Here is a 19079-nt window from a genome sequence, read left to right on the forward strand (position 1 = left end):
ATCACTGGGACCAGAGCTCCCACCAGGTTTGGCCTCATTACAGTGAAGTAAAATCATAGTTAAAAGGAAAAAAGCAATCCCTTCTCTTAATAGTATGCTTCCAGAGGATTGTCTTCCAGTTTGGGGATCATGCAAACTTTATGAAAGTCCTCTTGCCTGATTAGGTCATTACTTCTGCCTGAAAGAGTAAGTACACTTTAATATTGCCACGTCCTTCATAAGGAACTCTGATAAAAAGAAATGTGGGAAGTGGCTTAGATTATTGGCAGCTGTCTGCACTTAAATTAGCAATGGATGCTCTTTCTAGACTATCTATAAGTGAAGACTAGTCCTGAATAAAGTTTTAGACTGTATCTTCCATTACACAACAAAAGTAGCACAGATAACATGTTGAGAATCCTCAGAATTGAAAATAGAAGCAGGCAAGATCTTCACATTGATCCTTTCTGACTTAACCTCAAGTTAAGATCATCTGCTAATGGATAGTTTCATCTGTTATTTTGGGCATTAACAACACCGGGAATGAGCCAATGAATTTAGATGGCAGTGTTTTTCTGTTGGCAGTGCTCCAACTGATGGTAATGAAATTGTACAAAAACAAATTATTTTGCAGCATCTCTTTGTCCTCAAATTTTTGGAAAATGATCCCAAACTCAAAGTATTATTTTTTAAAGATAATTTCTATTATGCGATCTCTCAACACCCCTGAGGTAGGTGCACATATTCCCATATTTTGTACATATGGAAACAGAGCCAAGGAGAAATGAAACGCCCTGTCAGCATCACAGTTAGTTAGCAATGGAGCTAAATTTAATATCCAGATCTTTTAGATAGGAGCTTTTTTCATTACTCACATTCATTCACACTCCTCTATTTCTTGAAACTATTTCTTTGTAGCTCCATTTCAACGAGCATGAAGTGCCAAATCTGTCCACATGCAGTCTCCTAATTGTGACTATGTTGTGCCAAGCTGTTTTGGCCTTGGCAGCAGATGCCAATTGCCTCCACTACTGCAAACAGCTCACCAGCATTCCATCACTCTAACTGGTTCAGCTTCCATAGGCTGCTGGCTACCATTTCTTTTCATAAAGCTTACATCACTAGGAAAGAATATTTGCAAGACTTAATTTGCTTCATCAATCAAGCAATACTGTAAACCCTCCTCTGATTTTGACTGAGTGGTAATCTTCATGCTTTCAAATTACTAAGCAAAAGGCAAGTGTGGTGTATTCTTAAAACAGCTGAGCAATGGTTTTCATGCTTGGATTTAGGTTTTAATGCACAGAAGATGGCCTTCAAAGAGTCATACTCATTTATACGTTGAGTACAAAACATAATGATTTGGCTTGCATAAAAGTACTCGTTATTCTATGGTATTTGTGATACAACTGACTCACACATAACGTTTATTCACTGTCTTCTATGCAGTTAAGTTGTATCTTTAAACTAGAGGAAAAAAGTCAGACTCACAAGCACACACCAGTCATAACACTTAAGGCCAAATTGACCTTGGATATTGTGCATCTTCTGCTTTATTGATGAAACCAGAAAACATATATTCCTTCTCAGCTCATGAAAAATTTTTCGTTCCCAACTGAACTATTTTATTCCTGGTATTACTGAGTTCCTTCCACTGAATGAAACATTTGATATTGGGCTAAAAATGTGTCATTCACTCCACATCACTAGTCATCAGAGAAATGCAAGTTAAAACCACGGTGAGATATCACCTCACACCAGTAAGGATCACCACCATCCAAAAGACAAACAACAAATGTTGGCGAGGTTGTGGAAAGGGAAACCCTCCTACACTGCTGGTGAGAATGTAAATTAGTTCAACCATTGTGGAAAGCAGTATGGAGGTTCCTCAAAATAGAAATACCATTTGACCCAGGAATTTCACTTCTAGGAATTTACCCTAAGAATGCAGCAGCCCAGTTTGAAAAAGACAGATGCACCCCTATGTTTATCGCAGCACTATTTACAATAGCCAAGAAATGGAAGCAACCTAAGTGTCCGTCAGTAGATGAATAAAGAAGATGTGGTACATATACAAAATGGAGTATCATTCAGCCATAAGAAGAAAACAAATCCTACCATTTGCAACAACATGGATGGAGCTAGAGGGTATTATGTTCAGTGAAATAAGCCAGGCAGAGAAAGACAAGTACCAAATGATTTCACTCATATGTGGAGTATAAGAACAAAGAAAAAACTGAAGGAGCATAACAGCAGCAGACTCACAGGACCCAAGTATGGACTAACAGTTACCAAAGGGAAAGGTACTCGGGAGGATGGGTGGTAAGGGAGGGATAAGGGAGAGGAGAACGGGGGCCTTATGATTAGCATGTATAATGTGGGATGGGGCATGGGGAGTGCTGTACAACATAGAGAAGACAAGTAATGATTCTACAGCATCTTACTACACTGATGGACAGTGACTGTAATGGGGTTTGTGGGGGGGACTTGGTGATGGAGGGAGTCTAGTAAACAATGTTCCTCATGTAATTGTAGATTTAATGATACCAAAATTTTTTAAATGTGTCATTCAGAAAAATCAGTGTAAAACACTGGAGACTGGGCAATCTCCAGATAGTTCTATATTTAGAGGAAAATAACGATGACTCTTTTAAAGAGAGTAATGGAATATAACTTTGTAGCCTTGACTGGAAATGAAACAAGGTTCTGCAAGTTATGGATAATACTAGCAAATACTCAAAGTAGAATTTTATTCCTCTGTCACCCAAGGCATTAAGGGAAAACAAAGAAAGAAAAAAAGAACTAGTAGTAGTTATACTTCCAATCAAACCCTCCACATCAACTGTTTAAATTGGGCCTAGTAAGCCACTCAGCCAGGTTCACTTGGATTTTGAAACACAATGAGCCCCAAAAGGTTACTCTTTTGGACAGATGTGGCTGCTATGGAGTTTTATGTGTCTTACCTGTCATCCTAACAAACTGTCAGTTATGAATGAATTAGCACAATGCCAAACAAGTGTTTTAGGAAGCTTTTTTTTTTTATTTGTTATGGGTACTTTTTAAAATATATATAATCTTATTTAGGTTTAAGTATACACATATTGGTTCAACAGTTACCCATGTTAAATCCTTGCCCCCACTATGACAGCCACTGTCTGTCAACATAGGAAGATGTTACAGAATCATTGGCTATGTTCTCCATCTGTACCATCCCCATGACCAACTTACATTATGATTGAGAACTTTTGCGCCCCTCTATTCCCCTCACCCTTCCCCATCCATCCACCCCAACCCCTTCTCCTTGGTAGCCACTAGTCCCTTCTCGGTGTCTAAGAGCCTAATGCTGTTTTGTTCATCCTCTTTTGCTTTGTATATATTCGACAAGTAAGTGAAACCATATGGTATCTATCTTTCTCCACCTGGCTTATTTCACAGAGCATATAATACCCTCTAGATCCATCCATGTTGTTGCAAATGTAAGAATTTTTTAAATGGCTGAATAATATTCCATTGTGTGTATATACCAACTCTTCTTCATCCAATCACCTACTGATGGACACTTAAGTTGCTTCCATCTACTAGCTATTGTAAATAATGCAGCAATAAACAGAGGGGTGCATGCATCTTTCTGAATCATGTATTTTGTTTTCTTAGGGTAAATTCCTAGGAGTGGAATTACTGGGTCAAATGGTATTTGTTTTTAGTTCTGAGAACCTCGATACTGCTTTCCACAGTGGCTGCACCAATTGACATCCCCACCAACAATATAGGAGGGTTCCCTTTTCTCCACATCCTCGCCAACACTTATTAGGAAGTTTTAAAAAATACACAAATGTTGGCGAGGTTGTGGAGAAAGGGGAACCCTCCTACACTGCTGGTGAGAATGTAAATTAGTTCAACCATTGTGGAAAGCAGTATGGAGGTTCCTCAAAAAGCTCAAAATAGAGAATACCATTTGACCCAGGAATTCCACTTCCAGGAACTTACCCTAAGAATGCAGCAGCCCAGTTTGAAAAAGACAGATGAACCCCTATGTTTATCACAGCACTATTTACAATAGCCAAGAAATGGAAGCAACCTAAGTGTCCATCAGTAGATGAATGGATAAATAAGATGTGGCACATATACAAAATGGAATATTCAGATGTAATTACCACCTATGAATATTCTACAATATTCAGATGTAAGTACCACCTAATTTTTAAAGATATTATTACTGACCTTAATTTTCCTCCTCTTACTTTCTGACTTAGCTAACAATTAATTTCCATGCAGGGAGACCTTCTTAACCTCCAACCCAAATTTGGAACCCCTTTGGAGATGCTTCTTTGGCATATACCTGTTAAGAGTCAGAGACCTCTTTTTTCATCTTTGTATTGAGAGTATCTAGCGTAAAGCTCAAATTGATTCCAAAATGAAAAGATGCCTGATTGTTCACTGCAAAGCCTCTGAAAATCTGTTGTGGGGTCCTTGTGATAAGAAAAGTGGAGACAAATTCTATATCCATTTTACCATTTATGAAAGACAGATACAGCTCTCTATTATCTACCTCAAAGATGTCAGAAAGAAAAAACGAAAAACTCCTTTCACATTTATTTCAGATATCTCAGTCAAGTAGTACTCAAAAAGTCCTGCGCAACTATTACAGAAGGCGTTATGTGAGTGGTGGTGGGAGATGGAAATGAGGACCAGGTGGGGAAGCATGTCCTTAGGTGGCTGGTTCATGGGCCCCCCAAACAGTAAACACATAACTAAAGAACAGAAAGTGAGGGGACTTTTGGTGGTATATGGAATAAAGCCCTCCACAAATAGAAAACTCTTTTTCAACTCAGCTACCTAAGCTACAGTACCACAGCTTGGAAAGATAAGAACCCAACTGTGAAAGAGACAGAAAAGAAACAGTATCAAAAAAATGTTCCCTAGAAGTCTGCCTTCTCTTTAAAAGCTCTTGTCCAAAATGTTCCATAAAATTACTGTTAATTTATACTGAGAGGCAATGACACACTTGCAGGCATAATCCCCAAACCTGAAAGGTCACTAACACTGCATTTCCCCACTCTTCCCTCACACTAATGTAAATACACATATGTAAGTCAACTTAGGGAAAATTATGACTTTTCCGTGAATGTATGACAGCTTCAAGCAAGAACATTGGCCCTGCTTTGTATTACAGCCACAAGTTCCTACTTTTTAAACAACCTCGAAAAATAAATATTTGAACTACAATCTTCAATAAAGTCCTACATTTGTTGTCAGTCTTAATCACCTTTTGCTTGTCTGCTTAGTGCCTTTAGCTCTTAGATGTTGCACCTGGAGATTCTTGCTTGCTTTATGATGTAAGTTTATATGCCCTTTAATTGAAAGCAAACCGCCTTAGATAATCCAGTGACAACAACGTTACAAGGTCCACTTTCCGTTAAAAGACAAATAGAAATATTAGGTTGTTCTCTAAAATGAAGAAAAACACATAAAAATACACCGCAATCTGCTACACCACTTCCAGAGATAAAACCCCACAGCCTAAAATGCCTCTTTTGTGTTTTTCTTCCCTGGCGGGAGTTGGAGAGAGCAGAGACTACAGTTCTCAATGACTAATCTTTTCTCACCGTGTGACATTTCTCTGCCCAAAGAAAGACTTTAGTCAAACAGTATGTTAAATATTACACTCATGTTACAGTAATTCTATCAACTTTAACCCCAAATTTTGTTTAATATTCTAATTCTAATTTTTAATGTAAAGCATTTCATTAGAAACAAGTAAAACTGCATATGGATGACAGGGACATATACCTCACCTGTAAGCAGTTTTTGCTCTATTTTTGTTTAGGTTAAAGTGAGTTTGTAAAATGACAGAAAGAAGAGGTGAAACAAGAGGGTATCTGTAAGACAGTATAATTTCTGTAAGATAGCTTCATGATTTTAAAAAGCAGTATAACAACTGATCAAAAAGGAAGCAGCTGCATAATACAGGCTAGGCCTCTGCCTGCATGCCTACTACAGCGTGAGAGTGGCGACCCCTGGAGTTGTTGGAGTACAGCCTGTATGGCTGGACCTTGGAGTTGCATGTACCAAAGCAACTGTAAAATGTAAAGCAAATGTAAAAACGGCAAAAGCTACTACTGATGGAATTGCTAATGCAACAAATCATAGGTTTTAGAATATACAGAAGTCCAAAACTTAGCACTGTCTCCAAAAAATTACTGAGACATTTCAGTTAACACCAAAACCATTACACCAAGGGGGAGGAGGAGGGACAGACTGGAAATATTTTTCCAAGCACCTGACAATGATTTTCAAATAATCAGAGCAGGAAAAGTTTTCAAGGTTAAATAGTCAAATGAAGGGATACACCTCTGGGATTACTATCTTCCATGCAAATTTCTTTGGTTTTAGGAAAAAAATAATCTCTATTCAGCTTCATGAAAGACACTAGGAAGATGGGTTTCCTTCTTGACCTCACTAAGCAGCACTTACTAGCCAAATAGGCAGCACTTACTAGCCATCATAGGGCCTCAAAACATAATTTTATTTCAAGTAAACATTATACCAATGTACATGTACAGATGTACAAAGTGCCTAGTATTTCATGGGGCCCCACTCTGCCTTCCATGAGTAGACAGCACTAAAGCTCTAAGACAAGATTTGTGACAGTTTGTTTCATTAACAACTTTTCTAGCAGGTGCTTACAACCCAATGTAGACTGAAAACAAACTGAACATAAAGCAAGGTCTTCTTTCTATATGATCATATTGATAATCAAATAAGACAGAATGTCACTAAGCAAATCATTCAGACTACATTTGGGAGGTACTTTCTAAACACTGTAGTCTTAACAAGGAGTTTAATGGTAGTGCAAACCTATCTGTTCAATGTCCTCAAGCAGAACAGGACCCATGGACCCGTCTTCTCATGAATCAGTCAATGGAATGTTTTTATGGGAAAGCAAGTTCAAGATAAAAAAGTATTGATATAATTATGGTGAATATCCCTATCTCCTACTTCATCCTTTTTCCCACCAGAGTGTGAAAAGTGAATAAAGACAGCAACATTTTTTAAAAAATTAACTTATATTAAAAATATTTTGTGTATAAACAATTTTAATACTACAAAGTAGTATTGCAATACAAAGCAGTTCAAATATTAACTGTTCTTTAAACTGTTAAACTTTATTATAAATTAAAATTTCTTTACAAAAAAATTGCACATAATATTTGATCACTCTTAGGTTCTGATGCACTGGCATTTGCAATAGTTTCTTTAATCTTCAAGTTAAACAGTCTCGGCAAGGAGTCCAGAACGTAGAAAAGGGCAATAGACAACCCTGTTAGAGCATTCCAGTGCAACTAGCAGACTTGTGGCATGGCAGTTACACTTCCCTTAAGATGGACTGCTTAAGTTTTAAATCCTGAAATGAAGAATCTCAAAAGGTTTAAGAGGAAGAACTAAAAGGGACTGCCTGCTTTTTTACTGTAAACACAGCCCTGGAAATTAAATCCCAAACAAGAAATCTCTCAGGCATCAGAGAGTGTCAAGTGAATCAGGAATAGCACAACATAAAGGAAGGGGGAAAGGTAAAAAATAAAATAAAAACAAAAACAAAGCAAAATTAAAATAAATGTCAGTCACTTTGAGGAACTATACTTACGTACATGATGTTATGAGAATCTGGCAGGGCCTAGAAGCAGGCCAAACAGGAAGTTCATTTATCCAACTGAAGAGAGTCATGTTCATTGCTTCCGGTTTTTAGGATAGGATATTGTAGGGGACTTGATAAGATAGTAATGCTTGTCTGCTTTACACAGACCTTAGCCAGGGATCAGCCTAATCTTGAAGGATCATTCAAATAATTTTGGCAATTATTATAAGGGCTTAGAACTGACTTTACCCAGTGTTCAATGATTCTTGCTTTCTGTTTTGTAACTGCTTAAATTTAAGAGCTCATTTAGGCTGACTCCAATCTCTTGGCACTTGGAAACTAGTTTTCTCAGGTTATCAGTTTTACCTCCTTCTGATGCTTCAAACAAGAGTTGCTGTAAAAGACAGGGAAGCACAGAAGTAAGACTTAGCCAGATTTTGAGCATTACCACATCAATGGATATGGCACATGCAGAAAAATGTAGGATAACTTCAAGATGAAATAAAAGAAAAAAAGCATTACATCTTTCCACAGTGATGCACAAAGAGGTAACTTCTGTAAGGCTCTCTGATATAAACGGTGAACCTATAAGATAGATATACACACAGTTCTATCAGGAAACATAATGAAAACACTTTCATAATCCTAACTATTTGAATGGTAAAACACCATCATAATCCTATTTGAATGGTATTTCATAATATAAGACCATTCAAGACAAAATGATCACATTGGATTTTGGAGTTTCCAAACATTTAGAATCCTTAGAATGTTAACGTTTCTATGCTTTAATCCTTTTAAATTGAGAAGTCAATAACAGAGGCAGAATAGCTTTTAAAAAGTGACCCATGTGATAATCAATTATGGCTTACCTCTCTTTGTCCCTTTAGAACAATCTCAGCAGCAATGGCTCTAAGAAAAAAAAAAAAGGAATATAGAAAAGGGAAAAGAAAAATTTATATATCTTTGAACAAAATGAGATACTACCACTGGCAGAATACTGACTGTGGGAATCTGAGTACAAAACTTCCTGAAAGTAACAGGCTAAACTTCCAAGGAGGGTAACCTATAGTGAAAAGAAAAATTCAAGAATTTTTATCAACTTTACAAGAATGAAGCAGACCAGTGTTTTGAACATAAATAAAGTTCATGAAAAATGCTCATAATTACTACTAAAAAATACCTGGCATCAAGACCTTTAAAAGATAGCATCAGACCATAACACGAGGAAAACCCCGCATTTCAAAAGAGATGGTCTTAAAATGTATATAATAGATTCATTTAACAGTATTATCTAAATGTTCTCCAAGGAAAATTAAAACTTTTCACTTTGCTTTTAGAAGCAAATGTTAATGAACACTGTATGTCATTCTTGGCATAAAACCACAGCAAGTGCCAAAAACAAATCTAGAGTAGAGATCTATCCAGGAAAAAAATTAAAATGTCGTTTCAGATTTACCTGTCTGGAGCAAACCTTATAAATAAAAGCAATAGCTATAAAGACATGTACATGATTGTTGCATTACATTTTCCAGGTGGCCAGGCATGTTGGGATATTATATGTAAACATCTTGGCTTGAAGTTTCAGAATCTGAACATTGCTTTCTTCCCATTCATGTTGAAGTAGCCTGTAAAGTACATTCAGGAAAATGAACAAAGCATTGCAAGTGCAGGGAACCCCAAATGTGCTCTACAAGCAGAATGTCTGATGAGGTACAATTTTTGGGCACTTAAATTCCATCAAGGCTATCAGGCAAGCACTTGCAGAATGCCTCTTAGAAAAATTACCTTGGAGCAAACTAACAAGAGGTCCAGTCAAGACCCATGACATCTTCTACAAGCTACAGTAAGGCCTACGTATTTCTATACCAACACATTCTCTCCAAATTACACTCCAGGTGCCTTCTTCCCCAAGATTTTCTAAAATAATGACTTGATATATTCATGTAATTTTCCTGGTATCTTTCTTTATAGAAAGAGAATATATTTAATTGTGAATGTTCCATGAGCTACATCTTAAGTACAGTGTCTAAGTATTACATTCTCTATTCTGAAAAAGAAAAAAAAAAAAAAAGTATGTCCACAAGGAAATAAGTATCCAAACACAGAAGTGGATCTTTAGCAACATACCAAGTTAAACTACCTTTATTCCAAAACACCGGTCATAACAAACACTAGCTAAGATATAACCACCGTTTCTGTTTCATGAGTTTTACCAAAAGCGATGTTCTGTAATACAATTTTCTGTAAATAGCTTCTGCAGATTAGCATGCTTATTAAAAATCTTCATTATACAACCCTATGGCGATTTTTATCAGGCCTTAGGTTTTGGAATTTTTCAACCTCATATCATTTTCCCACATACATGCTAAGTAGAACATAAATACTTTAAAACATAAGAGAATATTTGATAAATATTTTAGCTATCTTATGGTCATTAAAACAAACTCAGATATGTAAGACACAACTGATGCAGTGGGAATGCATTTAGCTACACAGTAGAAGTCAAAGCATTAGCATGCCGAGTATCTTTCTGAATTAAAAGAAAGCGTAATTCTTGAGGGGGAAAATAGGTTTACCCTATCAGATTAGAGAAACTACAGAGAAATGTGCAGAAATCTCCTTCAAATTGAATGTATGAAATCTGTAGATAAGTACTTCTCAACTGGTTTAAGGGCTCCAGCTCAGGCATCTGCATTATAAATGAGCATGCCAAGAAGACTCTGATGCATGCATTTGAGTGACTGACCTATATGAAAACAAGTCAAGTCATAGTAACCAAAATATACGTAGTTGGCTGCTCTCTAAAACTTTAAAAACCTCTTCAGCAATATTCCTTGCATGCAAAACATGCTTACTGCTTATAATGTATGTTTAGGGAATACAGATGAACTTTACTTAAATTATATGCCCCCTTATAACCTGCACAGATGATTATACTGACTTTTTACACAAACAGCTATAGACCACTTAACAACTATGAAATTAAAGTATCATATTAGTGAGGAAATAGTGGAAAAACAGACTATTTTTTGAAGTTTTCAAGAATAATTTTATATGAATAGCCTATTCTATTGAGCAAAGAACCAAAGAACTTTATTTTTTCTTACCTCAGTGCAAGTCCAGAATTAGTCGGCATAATTGAGCAAAACCGTTCCAAGGTTTTGGAATGCTGGGTCTTTGGAACACAGCTCAAATAAAAGAAAATAACCTGTAAAGGTTGGGAGGGGGGGGAGGTGCAAAAAATGAATTCAAAAAATGTGAAGTCCAATTACCTATGTGTTTTAATGAGAAAACCAAAATTGTCTTTAAGACATGAATGTATAAATTATAATAATGTATGATGCTGTGAGTTATAGTTCCTACCATTAATTATATTAGTGTCTTTCCAAATATGAATTAGGAAGTATGGTCTAGTGATGAGAGCCATGGACTGAGAAACTGACAAGAAGCCAGGAGTCCGTGTTTTCATTCCTGAGTCTACCTTTACTTGCTGTATAGCTGGGCAAGTCATAGGGCTAATAATACCTGCCACATCTTGCTCATGGAATGCCCGTGTGTAAATGATTTAATGTCCATAATGTGGTTTGAGATCCTGGGATAAAGAATGGCATAAAAGTACAAAGCAGAGTAATTGGTTATCCCGATTAGCAAGAAAAAAACACCCCACTAAAAAAATAAATACATACATGTTTTAATCCACATTGAACTTTAATAACAGTTTTTAGCCCACACTAAACTGAAAGAGGTTTCTGGTAATAATTTTAAAAAAAAAGAACAAAAGAAAACTTTGCTTCATGGCCTACAAGGGTAGCCTTATAAATGTACCATTAGGCAGATTCTACTCTCAAACTCCTAAACAGCATCTGATTTCAGCTTCCTTATATACTATGCATAGCTATTTGGTTGACAAAATATGATTGGAAGGAACTTCTATACTGTATAAGCCCATTCTTAATTACTTTGAAGTTATGGAATTTTCATTCCATATGGAGCTAAATTTCTAACTACTCAAGCAAAACATTAGATACTATTATGATTACTTCTTTTGATTTTTCTTTTTTAATATATATCAAGCCTTAACCTCTCTTCAATTTTGCTTCACTGTTATACTTTCTTAAATATAACATAATCAAAATGCACATTTTCTCTTAACTGAACCATAAAGAGCTCTTTTCCTAGAGTTTGAAGAGGTTAACTAGGAAACATGGCCAAGAATAATAGTAAATGCTGAAAGTGACCCTAGGAAAAGCCCTTTTGATATTAAACAGGAGTTTTGCTGTCATTTACTTTAAGTCCCCTTCTTTTGTATAAACATCTCAATAAAAAGTTTTGAATTCTTACCCTATTATGAAATTCATAGTTGGACCAGTAATCAGCACTGCTAAAAGGAATGGGGTATCGGGCAGGGACTGTAACCAAACATCTATTCACTAAGTCAGTAAAAAATTTGAATTCTTGGACTTTGTTTCTGGATCCAGCAGCTCTATTATTGGCAAAGACAAGATAACTGCCAAAAGAAAAATAGTTGAATTAAGAATATATTAAGCCAATAATTCTTTACAGAAAGCCAACCACCGCTTTCCCCACCATATGCCTTTATTCCAAATCCCATTCTTATTAAGAGGAACTAAACTTACTCCATCCAAATCTTCTGCACTATATCAGATCTCATGGCCACCCCTAATGCTGCCTCATATGCCTCCACTGTCTCTTTAATACTTGATTGAAGAGGATGACAAAGGCTGTTTAAAAAATGAAGGAAAACATTGTAGGTCTACAGCTCAATTCTATTAGGTAAAGGAAAGACAGTGTATATTTTAAACATTATAATTATTATTACAATGGAATCCTTCTTTTGATCTTTCTCCTTTAATAACATATAAACCTTAGCATCCCTTCAATTCTGGTTCAATGATTTTAGTATCAGATTAATTTTAGCAGTGTAATTCAGTAATAACATATTCAAGTCTAGTATACAACATTTCTCTCCACAGCAGATAATGTCTCACCAGTAAATCAGCCACAAATAAGGAATTTGGTGGTTAAACATATCATCATCAAAATTCCCTTTACATAAATGGGCTGGAATGTCAAGTGGTCCTGGGATATTTAAGAGATACCTGGAAAAAGAAATACCACTGGAAATCATGCTTATACATGCATGGATTACTAATACTTAAAAAATTCTCAGTTTCAAACCTAATTTTCTTGAAATGTTTTTATACAGTAGTGAGACTTTGTTTTCACATGTCTATACCACTTTGGACACATCTCTAGCAACATATATTTGCTATTTTATACATACATGAATAACCCTTTTCCTAAAATGAATTTATTCTATCTCCAAAATTTTAGAAACTACCATACTGATTTAATTAAACCTAATAAAACAGAGAACAAATGAGACTATCAAGTATCCAAAATTTTTCTACAAAATCTATAATTTCTTATAAAAAATTAAGTTACAATTACTACACTGACAGACAGTGACTGTAATGGGGTATGGGAGGGGACTTGATAAATAAGAGTGAATGAAATAACCACATTGTTTTTCTTGTAAAATCTTCATAAGAGTGTGTATCAATGATACCTTTATAAATGAAAATTAAGTTACAAACCTTGATATCTGAAAAGTCTCTCATATACATACATACACACACACCATTATAGGTTTAATTTTAGACATGATATAAAAATGTATCCCGTAACATCTTGATTTATAAGACACTTGTCAAACAGAGGTCCATGATCAAGTAATATAAGGTAATACTGCAAATTATAGCTCCCTCTTGAAATGTCATAATACATATTAGGGTATTAAAGGATCTAAGAAGTTGATGGTAAAGAAATATATTTGACTTTGACCAATTCAGGTTTCCCCCCAAAATATCTGAACCCATGTATGTAACATTCACCAGCATCTTCAAGGATGATGTCTTTAAAAGAAATACACTGATCTAATAATGACAATTATTATAAAAATTGTTTTAAGGGATTAAATTTTAATGGATTAAAGAGGCTTTATGGGGTCTTGGGGGTAGGGAGGAACCATAAGAAAGGGAAGAAATGGGACATTTGTAAGTCAGGTTATCATCCTGACTTGGCCATAACTAGCTCTACTACCATGAGTTAATCATTTAACTTGTAAGGAAATTAGCTTCCTCAACTGAAAACTGAGGTAAGAAGAGATGACTTCAAATCTAATCTATGTTAAGACTCTATCGCTAGGTTAACTTCAGTAAAGTGAATGAAATCCCCAAGTTTACTTTTATGACTATCTACTAATCTTCAAGCAGATTTGAAACACATGAAGTTACCTCATATAGCTGTTTTTGTCTATTTTTATACTAAATGTTACATAGAAGGTGAAATGATAGACTCCAACTCTAGGTAAATATTACAGTATCAAGTATTTTGCTTTATAATTTCTACTCATGTAACAAAAAAAAAAAGTATGTTGAACCTATTAAGAGCACTGACAATAAACCTTGACTATACCTATAAATTTTTTTAAATTCATCAATAATTATGACAATACCAAAACTAAACTCACCTATTATCTCCTAACAATTAACTCAAAAATTTTCCTAAATTAACAAAAATGCCACTGTATAAATAAGGACTTCAGTATTGTCTAAATAAACTAAGCATAGGGTAACTTTATCTTGTAACTCTTGAATTAGACTATTCCTATGAAAAATATTACCAAGCAAGATGACTTAATAAACAATAAAGCAACCTATTATCAAATTTTTATTGACACTGTTAACTTATTCTGCTTCCATAAGCTGACATCAGGATGATCTGAAGATCTTTTGATTAGCTACCACAGCAGCAATGACAGCACCCTCTTTTAAGTTAAACTAATTACCTATATGCCCAAGGGAAGACCAGAACCAGCAAATTTGTAAAAATTTTGGTTCAACCTTGGATTTGTCCTGTGCCTGAGGTCTGAGACATTAAAACAATCTAATTTAAACAGACAGAAAGTCAATGTGGGGAAGATAAACTTATCTCTAAATTCCTTACTTAATTCTCTATTAATGTGAATTTTAAGTTGTTCTTTTGTTATCAATTATAAACTATTAATCGAGATGTAGAAGAGCAGAACAAATTTCATGGAAGAATACTAAAATCACTATGTCAATAAACTGGCTACAGAGGATGGCTGTAAAGACTCAAGTCTGGTAAAGAACAGCACCCCTATCATCTTTGCCAATCTCAAAACTGCATTTTTACAAATATCCTAGGGCATATGGACCACCAACTTAACAAAATCTGGGTCATTCTTTAAAATGTGTTTTTATATAACACTGCTATATTGGGGAGGGGATGGAGGAAGCACCTAAGAAAAATATTTACAAGCATGAAACCTGCACATATAAAACCAAGCTTTTATCTTCACTTATCCATATTTCCACAAGGAATTTTTTAGGAGATACTCAGCTTAGTCTTTCCTTTTCTCAGTTCTTCCTAATGTGAAAAAACAAGAGTATGCCATGATAAAACATTTTCCTTTTAATGCTGTTTTACTTAGGATCAGCAAACTCTTGACTACTTCTGTAAATAAGGTTTTACTGGAACCCAGTCACACCCATTCATTTATATATTTTCTGTGGCTGTTTTCTTGCTACAACAGCATAGGTGACTAGTCATAATAGACCATATGGCTTGCAAGCTAAAATATTTACTTATCTGGCCCTTAAGAAAAAAAGTTTATTAACTCCTACAAAGAAATGAGGAAGAAGGAATGAGAACTTTAAAAGCCTCCCAAAAAATAATTCTTTATGGATCTTCTGTGGCCTCGTTAGAACAAGAACTCACAGCAAAGCAGAAAGACAGTAAATATAGAGCTCTATGTAAGTTACTGACAAAGTGATGGCTGAAAAGGTCCTTTAAAGATTCTTACTCAACATTTCAGAGGCTACAGCAGTTCTTCTTAGAATTAAGAAAAATGAAAGGTGTATTATTTACGTGCACTTTAGATCACCAATCCAATAAATTAAAACTCATCTTTTTCAAAATCACTGAGATTGTCAGGATAATTCGTTCCTATAGTACTAAGTGCTAAAATTAACAATAGCAATAAATTAAAAGCAGAGTCACCATGGTGTTATTATAAGCCTTCTTTTGTTACTATCTTTAATCCAAAGAATGTAAAACATTTTACATCTTCTACTGCCCTTGTAACAGTTATGTAGGAGGGCATTCAAGTATTTTGTAATCATTCTAAAATGCAGTAAATCCTACAAAAAAATTTGTAATCTTTCCATTGAACTATATTACCTCTCATTCATCTACAAATCAAGAGTTCTACAAACTTACCGAAAGAGATCCAAGTTACTATACTTCTCAAACCCAGGTTTAAAGAAGGATGCGATAAATTTCCGTAAAAATGGAAGAAGATTATCTCCTCGATTCTATTTTAAAAAGAGGAAGGGAAAATATACATTAGGCTTACATGATTAAATGAAATCTTTCAAGGGAGGAAAATGCACTATAAAAAGAATCACTAAGTTTTCTGATTCGGTAAGATAGAGATAAGTTCTATATTCTGATCTTCAAATGAAATTCAACTAACCATTAAGCAGCTAAACACCCAAAATACCACGGGCTCTTAGTATAGCATAAAAGCAGCTATAAATAAAATTACAAGGAAATGTAATAAATGCAACGGTAGAATTATGCACCTGGTACTTATGGCAGAGAGAGAAAGAATATCAACTCAGTTTACACAGGGCATAAGGACCATGAAAAGCTTCCTGGAGAGACTGATCCCAAAACATCTTAAAGGATGAATAAGAAAATGTGAAACATAAAAACATTGTATTTAAGAACTATGTGTCTCTTTTTTTTACCTGCAAGATGAAGAATTTGCACATATGGTAAAAAACCTCTGCATTCTGAGGATTTTTTTCGAATGCAGTAAACCACACTGTTCTGGCTTTGTCATGTTGATTTGTTTGTAAATATAAAGTAACAAGCGCTTCCAACAATTGGCAGTTCATGGGACATGATTCTAGTAAACATTTGCAAAGCTCCACTGCAGCTTCATACCTTAACAAGAAAAAAAATCACATGTCTAAACACATAAAAAAAGCAACTCTTAATATAATGTTAATTGCTTGTCAATTAAGTTTTACCTCTCTAGAAGCTGGTGCAAAGCAATCATGTTTGTGTAAAGCGGGACACAGACTTCTACTCTTTCCTCAACAGTAAGGCTCTCATCTGTACAAGCTTTCACTGCATCTATCCAAAAACATAACAACAACATGAATCAAACATAAAATGAATTATCTGACTCTGTTACTTAAATTCTAAAGGGAAAAGGTGGTCTATCCTTTTGCTTGGGCATCATCTTATTCATCTTTCCTGAACTCCTGGCTTTTACCTAAAGGAGATATTTCAGGTATTCCCAAACTCCTAAAAGTCAATGTCTTAGCCTCACTTCCCTGGTAAGATAAACCATTCCATGTGAGCTCTTACATCTACTTGAACGAGTGCCTCTGCATTTATCCTGAATTCCCTAAAACTGATTTCAATTAAGAAAAAAAATCAAAGAATGAATTATCTTTTTCTTTGCTCTGCTGTTCTATAGCCATTTAATGTCTCCCCCTAAACTAGATCCTTTCCTGACTCCTTCAATATACACTTTCCCCCCTGTAAATAGTCCATTATCTTGCTGCTTCTTAGAGAATAGTACACTGTTTTACTACACACAACTGTTACCACTTCCACCTTGTCCAATGGTAGTGTGACTTCACAGTTCTGTGGAGTTTAAAAGTGAATATAATTCTGAAACTACACTTTCGAAGTTCACTTAGAAGGATCACATCTAAACAAACCTAAAAGTTCATCTCTACATTCATTTTATTTGATTAGTATTTGATAATGTTCTTTCTCTTCTTTGTAATTTCTTCTTACCTCTGCTTCCAAGAGATTATTTGTATTTCCTCTTGGTCTGATTCACTAACTCTGTTCTCCTTCTTTCCCTTTATTGCATTTCTCTTAAATCTCCACTCTCTCAGAAAATATATCTCATAGCTTCAACTACTGAATAATTTACTGTGAGAACACACTAATAACTGTATGTAAAGCACTTCATAGTACAGTAATTTCTCGGTCAGTAACTGCCAAATCCATTTCTCTATCCATAATCATCTACTTAAGATCCACTTCCTTATTTCCTTCTGCCAACAAGCATTTCCTCTTGGATGACCAACCACTATTCACAAATAACACTCTTCCTACCAAAACCTGTCTTCCCAGTTTATCAGTTTTTTATTAATAACACTTTCCTTTTCCCAGGCTCCAAACCCTGAGATCATCTTTGAGTATTTTTTCTCTTCTTCCCTAACATGTAATCTGTCCCCCACATCTCTACATGATAATTTCAAATGTTTCCAACAAAAACGCTTTCTTTCCCAGGTGACATTTTTGTGCCTCAGTTATGGCCAGCAGCTTCCTGTTGGTTTTCATACCTTTAGTATCATTTCTCCTCAGCACATTTTTTCTTGTTTAAACTTCTAACTGCCATCAAGTCTACCAACACTTAAGAAAGTTCTTGAAAATCTGGTGTCATTCCATTTAACAAGCTTAATTCCTATTATTTTCCAGCACAAAACTCTCCTTTTATAAGTACTTTTCCTTCAAATCCACTGTACCAATTCCTACTCATTACTTTTTTTTACTTAGTTCCCCTAACAGGAATACCCTTCTTTCTTTTCCTTCCTTTCTTCACTACTTTATTCAACAAACATGTACTAAGCACTCAGTACACAGCCAGACATTATACAGGCCCTTGGGAAATACAGAGATAAATAAGATAAGGGTCCCATCTTTGAGAAGGCCCACTCTGTCACATCACAGTTGAGCTTCCAAGTCCATTTCCAAGTTCTACCTCTATGAAGATTTCCTTGATCATGCAAACCTACAATAATCTCTTCCCTTTGGGTTGATAGCCTAAACCATGTAATTCTATAAATAACAGACCCTAGTCTCTTCTGCAAACACAGAATTTAGACTACCTACTAATACTCAGTTTATATGGCCTCATGTTTAACAATTATACTAAATGTACAGATTTTATCTTCTGACTAGGCTATGTACTTCTTCTAGAAAGTAATAATCTATACCTTCTTTGTGTTCCACAGCAGATACATCTTATAGTATATATAGCAGCAATCACACTCACTGGAGAAAACATTAATTATAAAAAAAATAAAATCTTTTAGTCTCTACTTTGCTCAATTGCTTAAAAAAAAATTTACCTGGTACCATTACTCAATCAACCCATTTAACCTATATAATCCATATTACTTATTTAGCTGATTTCCTTTGCTATAATCAGAAAAACTAATTATGTAACATAGAACAGGTCCTGGCTTTCACAGATGCCGAGGTCCACCTTTTCAAATTCGATCCTTAATCTTCTAATCATTTATGTAGTAAAGTATGAAAC

At 35.1% G+C, this 19079-nt stretch overlaps 1 protein-coding gene across 1 annotated transcript in view; it reads right to left on the bottom strand.

The window, feature by feature from the left end:
• Positions 1-7124: 7124 nt before the first annotated feature.
• ZFC3H1 (zinc finger C3H1-type containing) overlaps positions 7125-19079 on the bottom strand; it is a 45891-nt gene continuing 33936 nt past the window's right edge. Inside the window, exons 25-35 of the mRNA XM_017668879.3 lie at positions 16762-16867; positions 16477-16675; positions 15944-16038; positions 12628-12738; positions 12256-12360; positions 11960-12125; positions 10726-10826; positions 9142-9243; positions 8488-8527; positions 8138-8200; positions 7125-8009 (exon numbers count right to left, since the gene is read on the bottom strand). Coding sequence (XP_017524368.1) covers positions 7872-8009; positions 8138-8200; positions 8488-8527; positions 9142-9243; positions 10726-10826; positions 11960-12125; positions 12256-12360; positions 12628-12738; positions 15944-16038; positions 16477-16675; positions 16762-16867 — 1226 coding nt within the window. The 3' untranslated portion in view covers positions 7125-7871. The remainder of the gene's footprint in view (positions 8010-8137; positions 8201-8487; positions 8528-9141; positions 9244-10725; positions 10827-11959; positions 12126-12255; positions 12361-12627; positions 12739-15943; positions 16039-16476; positions 16676-16761; positions 16868-19079) is intronic.

The sequence above is a fragment of the Manis javanica genome, chromosome 10, assembly GCF_040802235.1.
Source record: "Manis javanica isolate MJ-LG chromosome 10, MJ_LKY, whole genome shotgun sequence".
NCBI lineage: Eukaryota > Metazoa > Chordata > Mammalia > Pholidota > Manidae > Manis > Manis javanica.